The 16,782-nt window shown below is 36.1% G+C and overlaps 3 protein-coding genes across 3 annotated transcripts; 2 read left to right on the top strand and 1 right to left on the bottom strand.

Moving 5' to 3' along the window:
• Positions 1-5,013: 5,013 nt before the first annotated feature.
• LOC107624390 (large ribosomal subunit protein bL27c-like) lies at positions 5,014-6,293 on the top strand. Its single transcript, XM_016326888.3, has 3 exons — positions 5,014-5,362; positions 5,772-5,873; positions 5,965-6,293. The coding sequence occupies exons 1-3, from the start codon at positions 5,078-5,080 to the stop codon at positions 6,139-6,141; spliced, it is 564 nt and encodes a 187-aa protein (XP_016182374.1). The 5' UTR covers positions 5,014-5,077; the 3' UTR covers positions 6,142-6,293.
• A 1,111-nt stretch (positions 6,294-7,404) lies between these two features.
• Positions 7,405-8,160, top strand: LOC148581483 (uncharacterized). Its single transcript, XM_088492388.1, has 2 exons — positions 7,405-7,616; positions 8,037-8,160. The coding sequence occupies exons 1-2, from the start codon at positions 7,405-7,407 to the stop codon at positions 8,158-8,160; spliced, it is 336 nt and encodes a 111-aa protein (XP_088348514.1).
• Positions 8,161-16,171: 8,011 nt separating this feature from the next.
• LOC107621823 (uncharacterized) lies at positions 16,172-16,681 on the bottom strand. The gene has a single exon (XM_088491163.1). It carries the CDS (start codon positions 16,679-16,681, stop codon positions 16,172-16,174), a length of 510 nt encoding a protein of 169 aa, XP_088347289.1.
• Between the last annotated feature and the right edge of the window lie 101 nt (positions 16,682-16,782).

Genomic DNA, 16,782 nt, shown 5'->3' on the forward strand with positions numbered 1-16,782 from the left:
AAAATTAGCCCAAGCGCTAATTCAAGCCTTAACAAAAGCTCCACAACCACACCAAATACCCAATACACACTAAAATCAACTAAGCAACTCTAATTTTACCAAATTTTACATATATTTAAACTAGGATTCACACGTATAGGAGAAGATTCAAAGAAAAAGAGTTTTTTTACCTTGAACCACGAAACCTTGGGTCAAAACCACTCTAGGACCCGAGGTAAGCCTCCCCTAAACACCAAAATGATAATGTTTTAACATTCACCTAACTAAAACTCGAATTTGAGGGAAAAAACAAAAATGAGGTAGATTTCTTGGGAGTACTCACCGCAAAAGTGGTATAGAATCAAAGAGAAATTCGAGAGCGACGCGTAGCCGCAAACAGTTCTTCGATCGGAGTTACAGTTTGAAAGTTATGTGAGATTGAAGATGGTGATGAGTAGTAAAAGTTAGGGCATCTCACTCTCCTTCTCTTCTCTTCATCATGACTCTCTCTCAATAATGGGGGGTGAGTGGCTGAATTGTATTAAGTGAGGTGCTTATGTATCATGGGCTTGAACCCAATGTGGGTTCGTTTGTGGTTCTTAGCCCTTTAGCCCTATCGTGGGCCAAAATCATTAAAATATGTGTTTGAATTTCTATCCCACAAACGTTTTCATCCCTGACCATTTGAAATTACTTTTAAATCTCTGACCTCTTAAAAAATTAGACATATGAATCCCTCCATTCATGTGGGTCCGTCAGACCTAATGAAAAAGTCTGATGTGACTCCCGTTGTACTGACTTAGCCGTTGCGAATGCACACGTGACGAAAAAGTTTTTAAAATGGGACAAATTAGTCCCTCTTCTTCGTCACTCTGTTTAGTGCAGGGCACTCGAACTCTACTTCCATGTTGCTCTCGAGCGCATGCCGACTTCCCATAGCACAAACCTCTCCTCTGAGTCACCAATCTCCAACGCACTCATGGTGGCACTGAAGTGTGCACAGGCACACCAGCGTCGCGGGTACCTCGAGCAACAGCAGCAGGCGTTCTTCACCATCAAAGTCAAGCTCAAGCAGCTCATTATATCCATCCTCGATGACTCAAGCGTCAGCAGAGTCATGCGCGAAGCAACCTTTTCCAGCCCCACGGTGTGTCCTCGCTCTTCGCCTTCTTCAAAGAACCTTTCTTCCCTTTCCTCAATAAACACCAAATCCTATCTCTTCCTATCTCTCTTTTCTTCCTTTCAAAAATAAAAAATTAAATCTCAACTATTCCCATTCTTCAATCTGTTATTTCTCCTTAGCAAAAATTGAAGTGCCACTTGGACGAAATCGTGGAGTGCCTTTACGCCGCCACTACCACGCCTCCTCGGTGTCTGAATTGCAAAGCAAATGCTGACGAAGTACACAATAGACAAAATAAATAGTCAAAGGACGAGGATTTGGATCCTTTGGAGGCTTATTCGATGATGAACAAAAGAAGATTCTAGAAATTAAGCACCAACTTGAAGATCCTCACCATATGTCGCTCTTGAAATTAAGAGGAATGCGAATCAGTTAAGGAAGCATTCCTCCACTGAAGTTCGCAGATTGGTGAAGCTTCTTGTCTAGTTTTGTTTTTTAAGTACATATGCTGAAGAATGAACGTTCATTCATGTAACAGATGAGTTGAGTCTTAGTTAACTTTTTTCCTTTTGTTTGCTTTGGATAAGAAATGGAAGGAATGTGCCTCTGACTCGGCCAAGTTCTCCCAAAAAGTGCCAAAAGGTTCATGCTTTATGTTTCCATGTTTGATTCGCTTTCAATTGTTATTATGTAAAGTCAACTATCATGTAACCTTGTGTCATGAATTATTCAGGATTCAAGAAATTGTTCATGGTGAATGGATTATAATCACAGTTTTGATTTATTTTGATTCGATTCAATATTGCTATCTATTTGCTTTATTTTGATTTGATAAGAATGTTTGTTGTTATTATTATTTAAAGAAGAACAAGAAGAAGAAACGGTAAAGAGGTGGAAGAAAAATAAAAATGATGGTATGTGAATGGAGGTGGAAGAAAGGAGAAGAAGGATTTATGTGTCTTATTATTTTGACAAAGAGGGACTAATTTATCCCGTTTTGAAAACTCTCCCGCCACATGTGCATCCGTACCACATACACATTAAAATTGTGCCAAACAACCTATGTATGAATTGTAATCTAAGTGTTTCTAAACCAAACACCATTAAAGTTTACAAAACTTGAAGCTTTACTTAATGGATAATGGAGTCTGTTCTGCTCTATATACACAGTATGAATCAACATAAACTTGATAATAACAATTTGCAAAGTAAATCAAATAAAATAAGATGAGAGATTAGTTACTTTAGCTCCGAAGTTGGCGCATAATCTAGAGGCACGAATGCCACCACTACTAGCTCCAATAACAAACAAGTCAAAGTCAAAATTAGTCGCCTTTTCTTCTAATGCACCAGTTGGTTCACCACCGATCAGCATCTTTCTGAGTTCTGACCATAGCTATATAAATCAATTAATCAATCTGCATCACCAACATCGTCGTTACGACTTAAAATAACAAGCTCAAATATTCTTTTTGGAAAAAAAATGTATATACTATTTTTAAAAGGTGAAGTGAAGTGAAATGGAAGAACTGCATACATCTAGAAAGAGTGTGTGAGGTAGATCGGAGATAGAAATGGGAAGTAAAACGCCGACTACATCTAAAAAGAGTGTGTGAGTTAGATCGGAGATAGAAATGAAAAGTAAAACGCCGACTGAGGTGTGTGTATGAAGAGAGTGAGCGATTGAGTTAGGTATGGCATGAGACTCATAAGTGGAACAGCAACATGAAAAGAGAAGAAAGAGAAAACACATCATATAATATGATTAAGTGGAACAGCAACATAAAAAGAGAAGAAAGAGAAAACACATCATATAATATGATTGATTACAAAAGCAAAAACTGTATTAAATGTAAAGAACCATTTTTTATTTTATAGAAAATATAAAATAAATATTACTTTATTTTTAGAATTTTTTTATAGATTATGCATTAGAAAAATAAAAAATAGTTAATATATAATTTAACGTACTCTTTAGTCTTTAGTCAAATTCTTAAATTAAAAGGTTTGACTAACAACTAGTTAAGGAAATAATAGAAAATATTTTATTAAAAATATTTTTTTAATTCTAATACATTTTTAATATATTAGATGTGTTAAAAGGTTTAACAATTACTTTATTATTCTTAAGATAGTTATTAATAAATTAAATAAATGTGATATTCAAGTGATTCAGATCATTTTTAAGTTTGGTGTATAATCCAAAACGATGAAATAATGAATGATAAGTTGATAACAAAGAAAATGAGAGAATATGAGTATATGAATCATAAAATTCCTGGAAAAATAGGTCTACCAAATTTGGCTTCAAACCCTTAATAAGTTAGGTACATTATTTCAGGTTTCGGAGTGACACTATTTAAGTTTTTCTTTCTTATTGGAGGTTATTTAGTGTTTTTCACAGTTTTTTTTAATTGATGTATTTTACATGTATGAAAAAATATAATTCATGAATGATGTTTTGTCAAAAAAAAAATTCAAAAAGTATAATCTGTGAGTGATATTTTAGAGAAAATACTCATTTTGGTCCCTAAAGTTACACTCGAACCTTAATTTAGTTATTGAAATTTTAATTGTCTCAATTTAGTCTCTAAACTTTTCAATTGACTCTGTGACAGAAATCACCGTAGAGACTAACGTGATTAAAATTTAAAAAATTTAGGGACTAAATTAAAGAAATTGAAATTTTAAGAGCTAAATTAAAGTTTGAGTATAACCAGTGGGCGGAGCTTGAAACAAAATTTTGGGGGGCCAGATAGAAGATAATTGTCAAGATGCTTTTGATATGGACTCCGTTTAAGATAAGCTCGTCTAACCTCATCTCTCTGATTTGGGTGATATTGTCAAATTTAAAGCCGTTTTCCAGGGTCTTGTTCCAAAGAATTAAGGTCAAACTCATCAGATGCAATTATTTGAACTTTTGGAGGTTGTATCTCACTTTTTTCGTGATTCATTAAAGTAGAAAAACCATCTACAGGTGTTGATATTATAAAAGTTATATGTTTTCCTTCTTAAATATTAGCCTTCCTCTTAAAAAATGCATCAATTTTTTTATTTTTCATGATTATTTTATATAAAAATTTGAATATATATCCTGTAAAATAGGTAAAAAAGAAGTTAGAATGACAAATAATAAAATTTATAATATTTATTAAATTTTTTTATCAATTTATACAAATATAATAATATCAATACTTATTGAATATTCTAATATTTTTTATGATATAAAAAATTAAATTAGATAAACAATAAAATGTAAAATGTAAAATAATACTAAATTACATAAATAAAAAATACCTAGCTAATTTTTTATATTTGAACTCAAAAGTAGAGAAAGTGTTGCTTATTGAATAGAGAAGAGCTGCGAAATACGAATACACTTAGTTAAGTCCAAATCTAACATGTTTTGAATATTTAAAACTAAAAATTATTGTGCAATAAAAACAAAGAGTTAAATCTCAATTTGGCCCCTAAAATTTAGTCCGATACTCAAAATGACCCTACAATTTTGTTTGCCTCAATTAGAACCCCAAATTTATAATTGTAGCTCCAACTTGCCCCTATAATCATCCCCGTCACCAGAATGCTGATTTACAATTTTTGAGAATTATACCTCCTCCTGATCCAATATTTAAAAAAATATTAAATCATAAAATATAAATGTAACGGATATATTAGCGTGTACACTGTATCAAATTATATTACTTATATATTTTGAAAAATACATAATTTAAAAAATTACATGCTTTAACAAAAATACTTATATATTATATTTTCTTGATAGTTAGAAATATATGAATGTTTTAAGTTTGATTACAGTTTTATTTATAATTTTTTTGGTCATTTTAGCAAACGTGAATGGACTTTGATGTAATTTTAACTTTTCCTTATCTTCTTCTTGGCTTAAATTGTGTGTGACTTGTGAGGTAATAATACAGTGTGGTGAGAACAGAGAAGAGAACCTGTGGCTGAACGATGGCGGTGAGTTTCAACCTGGCAACAGCATTCAAAGGCCTTTCTCTGTCGTCGTCTTCTTCTTCCTATGCTTCTGCTTCGCAGCTTCCCTCCTTTGTATCTCTCCCTCGCACACACATTCAGATTCGGCCTCCTCTCCCTCTCACCATCCAGAACGCCCACAAGAAGGGAGCTGGCAGCACCAAGAACGGCCGTGATTCCCCCGGCCAACGCCTCGGCGTCAAGATCTACGGTGATCAAGTCGCCAAACCCGGTTCCATCATCGTTCGCCAACGTGGTACTAAGGTACTATTGATTCCAATTTTCATTCTCTGTTTTTTGAATATGCACTCTATCTATTTGTTCTATTGCCTAAGCTGACTGAGGGGTTCGAATAGTGTTTATTATGTTTCATTTTTTTGCTATGTTTGATTGTTTGCTTTCTTCCTTACATAAACATTTGTATTTTATACAGAACCTTTCAAGTTTCAAGTGAATAGGTAGTACTATAGCTTGCTTACCACTGCAAAATCATGCTTCCTTAAACTTTGAAGCTTGATTATATATAAAAATTTGACCATTACCACGTTTTTGGCATTTAGAAATTTACGAGTAATATAAAATGTGTAGCATACTATCACTTCGAAGAAGAAGGAAAAAAAAAGACCATACAGGGTCATCTAAGTTTTGATTTTGTTTTGGACAATACTTTTAGTTTCATGCAGGAAAGAATGTGGGGCTTGGCAAAGACTATACCATCTTTTCCTTGATTGATGGAGTTGTGAAATTTGAGAAATTTGGGCCTGACAGGAAAAAGGTTAAGTGAAGCTTTTTACACCTTATGTTACTTAGAAAAATTATAGAGAGTACAAATTGAAGCTTAATTATTATGATTTCTTCTACTTCAGGTGAGTGTTTACCCACGAGAAGTGCAACCTGAGAACCCCAACAGCTATAGAGCAAGGAAGAGGGAGTATTTCAGGATGAGGCGCGAACGCAGAAAGGCTAGAGAAGCAGCAGTACTTCAACACCAAATGGTGCTAGCTTCTGTTCTTGATATTGCCATCACTAATCCAGTGTGCTGATACATGTGAAAAATTCCCCCTGTATCTGTGATTCCCTTATAGCATTGTATTCAGTTTTGTTTTGATTTTGAAATAGAAAACTAAATATGATTGTATGTGTTATTCACTTATTCTTGACATTTCTTTTTGTTCAATAATTTTCTGTTTGATGATGAGTTGTCATACTTCCCACCTTCACAAGCTAAGCTAGATTGATATACATTGATATCACTGAATCATTCTCCCGTCCCGTCTTTTCATTTTTTTCCCCTTCCCCCGGCGCCGGAACTTTGCATCGTGAAAAGATATATATTCTGAAATATATATAAAACTTATGAAATATGCACAAAAGTTAAGCTTATAGTACATTTATAATTTTTTATTAGTTTGCGACACATTATTTAAAAAATTCAAGTCACACATTATTTAGCCAATGAACTTCATATATTGCTAAAAGAATTATAAATACTCATGTATTGTATTAACTTTTATGTTTAGTTCTAAATAATTTAAAAAAGGAAGATGTTTAGCAATTTTGAACATGACATGTGCCAAAAAAAAAAAAAAACGAAGAAAAGACGCCCCTTATGTGGAGCTGTGGACTCTGGACAGATTATATTTTAATGGTTTGAGCAAGTTGCAAACGAAGAAGAATTCCGTTAGGAACCAATGGAATATTTGTACAATGTATACAATGGATTATAAGTTAAAAAATGAATATTAACCATCGGGTACCAGGGATAATAAATATCTCATGTCATGAAATCACTTATCCAAAAAGCTTAAGTTGATTTTTTGGGGTTTACCAGGATTTACCAAAGATTAAACTCTTAACCTTTCGAATCTAAAACTCTAATATCATGTTATGAAACCACCACTCATCCCAAAAGTTTAAGCTGATAGAAAAAATGTAACACTAATGGTTATATCTCTGATACTGAATCGGACATCCCTAAACCTCCATTATACACATTATATAAATATTCCATGAGCTCTTCATACTTCCTCACCGGAAAAACCTACCCCTTTTACAATTCCAAATTTTTAGAATAAATTATTATTTTTTATTATAAAATAAATTTAAATGTTTACATTTTAACCTCAAAATATTTAAACTAACTCATACACATAAAAATTGAATTAGTTCCATGAAATTACCCACAGATTATACTTTTTTTTTTCATTACAAATACACTTCTCTCTCTCTCTCTCTCATACATATCTAGTAGTTTTATCATTAAATCAATAAAGATGAAATTAAAGCTGCACCGTTAGCAACAAATGATGAGTTCATCGGCAAGAAAGGAAGAAGGATATGATGACGACGATGCATGCATGTATGCGATGTTGTTGTCAACTTTTCAAGTGTTCCCTTTCATATTGAATGCTGCTGTTGAACTCAACCTCTTTCAGATATTGTCTGAGTTAGCCACCAACGGTGCATACTCTTCCTTCACAGCACCCTCAACTCTACAACAGGCTGGACAAAATGCTTCGTGTGCTTGCCAGATTCTCACTTCTCAATTCGAGTGTCGTCGTCGACCATGGCGTTGGCGGCAAGGTTGAGAGGCTTTATAGTCTCTCACATGCTGCTAAATATTTTCTCAAAAATCAGTCATAATCTAGCTTTTTTCTCAAATCTCAACTGCCACCCAGCTCTAACAAGGGTTTGATGAGTGAGTAATTAATTAATTTTAGAGGGTCGTCAGAATTTATTGTTTTTGGCTATCAGATAATCATCAATGTTAAAAAATATGAGATAAAATATGTCGATGGATTACTAGATTAAAAAAATTAAACTAAAAAAATTGAATTGATAACTAAGTGATGGCAAAAAATAATAAATTCTGATACCTCCAATAATTAATTAATCTGATTGAGCTGCATTAATATATTCTTGAATTATAATTAATTAGGGTAAACATTAAGGATGCGATTGTTGATGGAGGAATAGAGGTGTTCAAGAAGGCTAATGGGATGTCGGTGTGGGAGTACATGGAGAAGGATGCAGAACTAGTCACACTTTCAACAAAGCAATGACAGGAATCTCTGCCAAACATACGAAGAAATATTTGGAAGCATATGATGGATTTGAAGGAGTGTCAATGCAGGTTGATGTTGGAGGAGGTACTGGACGCTGCCTTAAAATTATCCTCTCCAAGTACCGTAATATTAAGAGTGTGTGTGGATGGAAAGATTATAAATAATTTTTAAAAATTTTATGATAAAAATATTATATTTTTATGTTTGATTTAAAATTTAAAAAATTATTTTTAAATAAATTTAATTTTAGATAATTAAAATATTATATTTTAATTTTCATTTGTTTTTTAGTATAATTAATTTTTATGAGTTTTGTAATAAAATATATTTTTTAAATTTTTTAATAATTATTAAATAATTTTTATTTAATTTTAATTATAAATTAATATTTTATATATTATTTAATTATAAATTTTATTTTTTATTTTATAAATTATTATTTTATTATTTATGTATCATATTTATATAGTTGACAATTTAATGTTCCTTCATGTTGGAGGGAAGGAGAGAACAGAGAAGGAATGTGGGAAGCTATGCAAAGACTCTGGATTCACCACTTACCAAGTTGTTTGCCCTACTCTTTCTTTTTTCGGAGTCAGAGAATTTTAAATACAAGGATCACATACATGTTCTATTTATCATTTAGAACGTCATATAGTATGGAAAACATTTTAAGTATACCGGAAAATACTGGTGCACCAGTTGTTTTAACTATTGATTTTAATTAATATATATTATATATATTTTTTATAATTCAAATCAACGGTTAAAACAACTGGAGCACCGATACTCCCAGTCCACTTGAAATATTTCTTAGTATGACTCCTTTTGTTTACTTATAACTTTCTCTTCATTTATATTTTATAAATAAATATTTGTTATGCAACATTCCTTTTTGTTTTTGAACCTATTCCAACCCTCACATATGAGAGAATGTGTTAGCCATTATCATTTTAAACTTTTGATATTTGTAAATTTTTTTTTTTGAAATAAAAAAACTCAACACAACAAGGTAAAACAAAAAAAAAAAGAAACAAAACCTCTTAATGTTAAAAATAACAACCTCTAGACATCTTCGACATTACCATCAACCACAGAGTTCACTACCAATCCACTCATCGTAACTTGTAAAAGATCTGTTAATAATATCCACCACACTTGAACCTTGATTTTTGAAGATTATATCATTTCTTTCTAGCCAAATTATCCAGATGACCGCAAAAAAACCAACCAACCACTGCTTCTGTTCCATCTTTCTCACTGATATATCCATCCAACTTTCATAGTGTTGCTTGAGCGTACCTGGAATATTCCATATCCTTCCAAGAGCGAACAACCAAGCACACCACACCTGCCAAGTGAGCTCACAACCAATGAACAAGTGAAAAGCAGTTTCAACATATTTATGACATAAAACACACATGTTATCATTTTGGCCAATAACACCTAATCTACACCGTCGTTCCCTTATATTCACCCTACCAACCAGTGCAAATCAAGTAAACAACTCAACCCTTGGTGGGACGAATCCTCTCCAAATAGTACTAGTGAAGCTATAGCTTGTGATATCCGAGAGAAGTACCTCTGCCTGCAATACCTGTACAAATGAGTTAGTAGAATAAACACCCTTTTTATCAAATTTCCAAATCACTCTGTCCTCTCTCTCAGTTGTCAGTTTCACTGATTGCAGAACCGCATGAAGCTGGTTTACTAGTTCTAGCTCCCATTGAAATAACTCTCGTCGTCACTGGAAATTCCAAATCCACTCTAGCCCATCCCAGAACCCACAATCCCCCTATGACAGATCCTTGAAGATTTGAGACCGAGAAAAGTCTTGAAAAAATAACTTTCAGAACACTACAAGGTAACCAGCTATCCTCCCAAAAGCGAATTATCCTATCATCCCCTAGTTCCATAGCCAAGCCTCTAATCATCTTCTCTCTCACTTGTGGCTCCCTGATTTGTAGTTGACAAATATCCTTCCAAGGACCCCCTCTTGTAAGTACAAGCTGATCACAAATCATCTCAGAAGGATTCATGTTATTACAGGAACATACAATTTTCTTCCAAAGTGGACAATCCTCTTTCGAAGATCTCCACCACCACTTGAACAGGAGCGTTGTATTCCGAATAACCGCGTCACTAACTCCCAAACCTCCTGCCTTTTTGGGGGCCTGTACAACTTTCCATTTCACTACAGGCATCCTGTCCCTCCCATCCTCCTTACTCCACAAAAAGCATCTCTATAAGGATATTATTTTGTCTGCTACTGCCTTCGACATTTTGTACAAGCTGAGATAGTAAATAGGCAGGCTATTAAGAACAGATTTAATGAGAACCAGCATACCCGCTTTATTTAGAGACTTTGCTTTCCATAGACTTAGCTTTTTCTCTACTTTATCAATCACTGGTTTCCATGTCTTGACCAGCCTCGGATTCGCCCCCAAAGAAATGCCAAGATATCTGACAGGTAAATATGCCTCTTTACACCCCAACAATCGACACATCTGTCGTGCCCAACTTTTCTCACAATTAACCGGGATCAAGCTAGACTTGTCAAAATTGACACTCAACTCTGACATCATCTCAAAGCAGCGTAGCAACCACTAATATTTTCTGATCGTCTCTTCTTCAGAAGGGCAAAAAAGTATAGTGTCATCCGTAAACTGTAAATGTGACAACTCAATGTTATCCCTTCCAACCAACAACGGAGTAATACGTCCATTCCACACCGCCTGTCTAATTATCCTATGTAGAACATCCACAACAAGCACAAATAGAAAGGGAGAAAGAAGATCCCCTTGTCGTAGACCCCTTTCCATTTTGAAGGGCTTAGAGGGAGATCCATTTATTAGGACTGACATAGACGCAGAACACACACACTCCTTTATCCACTCCCTCCATCTACGGCCAAACCCCATCTTCTGCAAAACAATATCCACAAAACTCCACTTGACTCGATCATAAGCCTTTTGGAAGTCTAGTTTAATAATTGCGGAGCTCTTTTTCCTCAACTTCAGCCACTGCACAGTTTCATATGCAATCAAAGCCCCATCATGTATCTTCCTACCATGCACAAACGCACTCTGTATTTCTCCTACCAACCCAAGCATTATCATTCGCATCCTCCGAACCAGGATCTTTGATATAACCTTATAAACACATACCACCATACTAATTGGCCTAAGGTTCTTGATTTCTTTAGCTCCGACAAACTTTGGCGCCAGAGCCACCTAAGTAACATTCGCATTCCTGGGTAAAACAGCTGACTGAAAAAATCCTATCACGGCTGCAGTGAACTCCCCACCAACATCCTCCCAACACTTTACACTTCTTAATGAAACTCATATTATACCAATCATTGCCCGGTGCCTTAGTTGACTCACAATCGCAAACTGCATCCTTAATTTCCTCATTAGACGGCATCCATTCCAACTCTGCTGCCTCCTCCTCCGTTATCCGGTTAACTAGTCCATCGTGGAACCCTATCACCGATGAGGTCTCCTGATGATATAAATTCTTATAAAAGTCTCTGATAGCAACTTTAATCCTTGCTTGATTTCTTACTATCCTCCCATGAATAAGTAAGGACTCAATCCGATTGTTTCTCCTTCGAGCTGAGGCTAGATTGTGAAAATAGCGAGTGTTCTTATTCATATCCTTGGCATACCTGGATCGCGATATCTGCTTCCAATGTAATTCTTTTCTGATATACTATTTCTTACAAGAGCTCACCAACGCCCTCCTTCTTGCTTCCACAGTTCCATCAACAACCCCATTGCTAACCATATCATCTACTTTCTTTATCTCTTCTTCAAACTTCATAATTTTCATATCCATGTCCCTAAAATTCTCTTTATGCCATTTACCCAGCAGGACCGTCAAAGCCTTCAGCTTGTCAATGAATTGTACGTCACCCAAATTCCTCCACTCCTCCTTCACCATCCGCAAGAAACCCTCATGAGTAAACCAAGCATCCAGACTCCGAAAAGGTCTCGGCCCCCCTCCCAATCTTGTGATATCCACAATCAATGGACAGTGGTCTGATAAACCTCTCGGACCTTCTCTAAGCCTTATTTTAGGAAACTCTTTCAACTACTCCAAACTAACCAGAACTCTATCAATGCGGCTACACGACTAACCTCTAAACCATGTGAACATATGATCAGCAAGTGCAAGGTCCAAAAGCTCCATATCTTGAATCCAAAATTTAAACTCAGCTGCAGTCACTGTCAAAGTGGTAGCTCCTTTCCTCTCTTCCACTTGAACAACCTCGTTAAAGTCCCCCAAATAACAAAAAGGTACTTGACAAAGCCCAGATAAAAAGCTCAGCTCTTCCTACACGACAAGCTTCTCTTCCCTTTGGTGCACACCATACACTAAACAGAAAGTACACTTAAAATTATTTTTTAGCACAACGCCATCCGCACACAACCATCTCTCCCCTTTATAATAGTTGCTCCTCTGAAAAATCATTTCATCCCACATCAACAACAGCTCACCGGAAGCACCTTCCAACCCCACGTACTCCCATCCTACCACATTATTTTCCCACAGTTGCACTACATCATATTTGGTTACTACCTCTTTCTTTGTCTCTATTAAACCTAACATATTCAACTAAAATTTTCTCCTAAAACTCTTCACCATACTCAATTTTTCAACTCCCCCCAAACCCCTAATATTCCAAGAACTAAAAATCATTTTAAACCAATTGTACACACCTTTTTGCGATTTTTCGGCCTACTTCTTCTTGCCTTTTCCTTTTGTTTAGCTTGCTTTTTCTTCTGCGCAATTGCCTCGTTATGTGCTTGGAGTATAGCCATAATATCATCTTCCTCATTATACTGAACTGCTCCAGATTCCACTGCCAACTCCCATGCCTTCTTGTTTTCCTGCATTTCATCATCCCATTTGGTTTCAGAGGATTCAGTCTCAGCTTCGCTGTCTTCAGATATTCTTGCATCTTCCAAGTCCTCTGCAACCCTCCAAGTCTCACCAGTCCCTCCATCCTCCCTATCAAGCCGTCCTTGTATCGCATCTACCTCTTGGCCATCATCTTTTATCTCATTAGCCAATTCAATATTTTCTGAACAACAACCTGGACAATTTTTCTTCGAATGTTCATCCCCATTATTCCTTGCCTGAACTCCTGCATGACACCCTTCTCCCCAATGCCTTCCTTCAATAGCATCATAAGCATCGTACTCAGCTGCAAAACCCACTCCCAATCTGTCTTCTACTAAAACTCCGGTTGCCCACAGAGAATTAGCATCAGCAGCCCCACGTCCGCCCCTCCTACTATTGCTATTAATTTTCACCCCAGCCACCATCCCGGTCCTACCATAATCCTAGGATTCAGTTCTATCCGAATTAGCATCTTCATTACTTGCTGCAAAATACGATTGATCAGCCCTCGACACACCAGAATTGATTGACCTAACTGTTGTTCTTGCTATTTTCAAATTTAAAAAATTGTCTCTCCACTCATTCAAATCCTCATGTTGAATTACAACTTTTTCTTGTCGTTGATCCTCCTCTCTAACCGTCGTCACCATCAAATCTGCTGTTGCATCCCATTCCGACAGCCGCATATTACTGCTATTACCACCGTGGTGATTTTCAGGATCTCGCATAGCACATTTTCCTCCCATAGAGAACCCATCAGTGCCTTCCAACATATCCTTCATCACACAAGGCAGTAAGTCATCGACTTCAGTTCTCGCTTCCTTTACGAACACATCGAATCCAACCGTCCTTACAGTAATGTGTATCCATTCATAATGACCTCGAACATGCATGTGTCAATCTGCACTCGTCCAACACTAAAGGAGTGACATGATTTTGTTGCATCGTCACAATTCACCACCTTACCCCACTGTTCATCGATTGTACGAAACGCAGCTTCTGACTAAGCATGTAACGGTACTCTGAAGCACTCGAGCGACACCCTTCTAGTTTCGCATCGGTCATTCTCCTCCCTACCTCCACACCCTATGGAAAAACTTCAACCGACCGTTCCCATTAAGTACGAGCGCCGCTTCCATACTGTAAATGCTATCATTGTATGCCCCCATCTCACAAACCTTGACCACGTGAGGCCACTCCTTACAAGCTATCGCGTTCAACAAACCAAAGTCTGTCATCATGGTATTGATAACACTCTTCTGTAACCAGCTCAAATTAGGCTGTGCCACCGAGACGTCTATCTTTTTCATCCCACACTTTCCATGCATATCTTTACCAGTGTCCATGTTTTTCCGTTCTTCCAATTGTTCCCCTCCCAGAGCACTAGTTTTTCGACGTTCCACAACTCCATCATCAGTCCGCCAAATTGTAGTGTCCACAACCACCGCCTTCTTCCCCTGGTCAGTATCCCTTCTATACCTCGTCCCTCCCACAAAAATTTCCTGACCTCTCAATTGCATTCGATTCATTTCTGAAATTGCTTTCAAAGCTCCTCCCTTTGTGGTATATCGTACGAACGCAAAAAGGTATACCGCACCATTTCTCATATTCCTTGATAGATATATATCAATGATCCGCCTGTCCATGAAAATAAGCCAAACAATTCACGTTTCGATATATCTTCTGGTAGCCCATCCACAAAAATACTAAAGGATTCCTTCTCCAAACGGACATACTCTTCTCGGTTCCAAATCCTTGGATCCTTGACTTTGGATCATGACTGCCTAGACCTACCTAACTTGTGTTTCCCCAACCCACTCTCTCTTGCTCTCTTTCTCGTTCTCTCATGATCGGAGTACCTTGATATTCATAACCTTGTTTGTTGAAACAGAAACCTAACCCTGTTGCTTTTAATTCGAGTCATTGAGTGGCAAAAGAACCAGTACTTCGTTTAAGAGAAAAATAGATAGAGTTAACTAATTTATTTTTTAAATTTTATTAGAAACTAATTTGTTCGAAACCAAAATTATTGGGTATAATTTGGATATTATTACAATCATATTTCTATAATTAAAAAAGAAAAGAAAAAAACAACTATAGTGAGAGGTTAACATGTAAAGACAACAAAAGCAGACAAGCAAATTGAGTAAGAAAAAGAAAATACAAAATAATTACATTCTTTCAGGCTATAACAATGTCTCATTCCCTCTATTTCCATGCACCGTACAAATATAAGAAACCTACACAGATTAAGAACATTGTTTGCTTAATTATACAACTATCTACTTTTAATATAAAAACCTTTCTCTGTCCATGCATCCAATTAAAGTGAAAACCAACTATGTAAAAGCACTTCATATAAATCCTCAACTGTGGGTGGAAATTGGCATTAGTTGATACAATTTTGGAGGTAAAGTGCTCAAATTTGGTTTCCCACGGTATCCCCCAACCCGGCAGGTCAAGGACTAATCCGTCGCGGTACTGAGCTCCATTTAAGGGTTTGCCGCTGGCCAATGGGTTGCTGCATGCACAAGGCGGGATTCGAACCCCCGACACTTGCTTAAGCGGACTAGTGAGCTAACCACTAGACCAACCCAACTTGGTTAAAGTACTCAAATTTGATGCATATAGTATACAAAATAGGATTAAAACAAAATGTAGAGCCCATGGACAAGCCTTGGTCCAATAAGCAGGTAAAGTGTCCTGTTTCCAGCTATCATATTCATACAATAATGAAAGGAATGATAGGGGGGAAGGATTTATCATAATAATAATAATAAAAAAATGAATAATGGAAATTACATTATTGTGCTTATTTTCCTTCCTCTACCAAAACAAGAAGATTATAGTGCCACTTTAAAAGCCTAAAACTTCATCTAATTGGCTTGGCTAAAAGAGATTAGAACAGAACCAATAGGAACATATGTGACAAGAATTCTCTCTATAATTTATATTTACATTGCATTTGGAGAGGCATAGCTCTCTAGTGATAAGGATTAATCCCCTCACCAAAGACTAATAAAAGCCTTTCTAATGTTATACATGAATAAATGATCAATTTTATACCTGATTGACATAAATCACCACAGGAAAAGGATAATTATCTTACTCTCCTTCTTGGTTTCTTTTGATAGTTGTTAACAGAGAAGAGCTTCTTCAAGACCTTCACAATCACCACCATGCTAGGCCTATTGATATTCTTAGTTGCTGGAACTAGTGCATCATTATTATTATTGGCAAATCTTGAGGAAGCTGGAGTAGCACATCTGAATTCAACTTCTTCTCTTGAAGAAGATGTAGCAGAAGAACCAGTTGTTGAAGAACACATCAACTCCTCATTGAAATCCTCCCACAACAAGTCTATTTTCTCCTCTTCATCATCATCATCCAACAAAGTTCGTTGTTGAATTCTGGTCTCAACTGATGAGAAGCTCTTCCTTTGAACCTGAGATATCAGTTTTGCTCCAAAGAAATCACCATCTTCTTCTCCTTTGTTTTTTTGGTATGGATTAGGAGATGCTATTGGTGACAGATTCCACAAAAGAGGTGAATCAATGGCATGTGCATGAGTATCACTGATTCTAGGGAAATTGAATTCATCTGTATCCATGGCTTGGATAATCAGAACTCTAAAAGATTGAAAAGAAATTAGGAGTGGTTTTTGGTTAGGTTTGTGAAGGTGGGCCTTGAAGTTGTTTAGGGAGGGGTTTT

The sequence above is a fragment of the Arachis ipaensis genome, chromosome B10 (assembly GCF_059453495.1).
Source record: "Arachis ipaensis isolate K30076 ecotype BB chromosome B10, ASM5945349v1, whole genome shotgun sequence".
In the NCBI taxonomy this organism is placed as follows: Eukaryota; Viridiplantae; Streptophyta; class Magnoliopsida; order Fabales; family Fabaceae; genus Arachis; species Arachis ipaensis.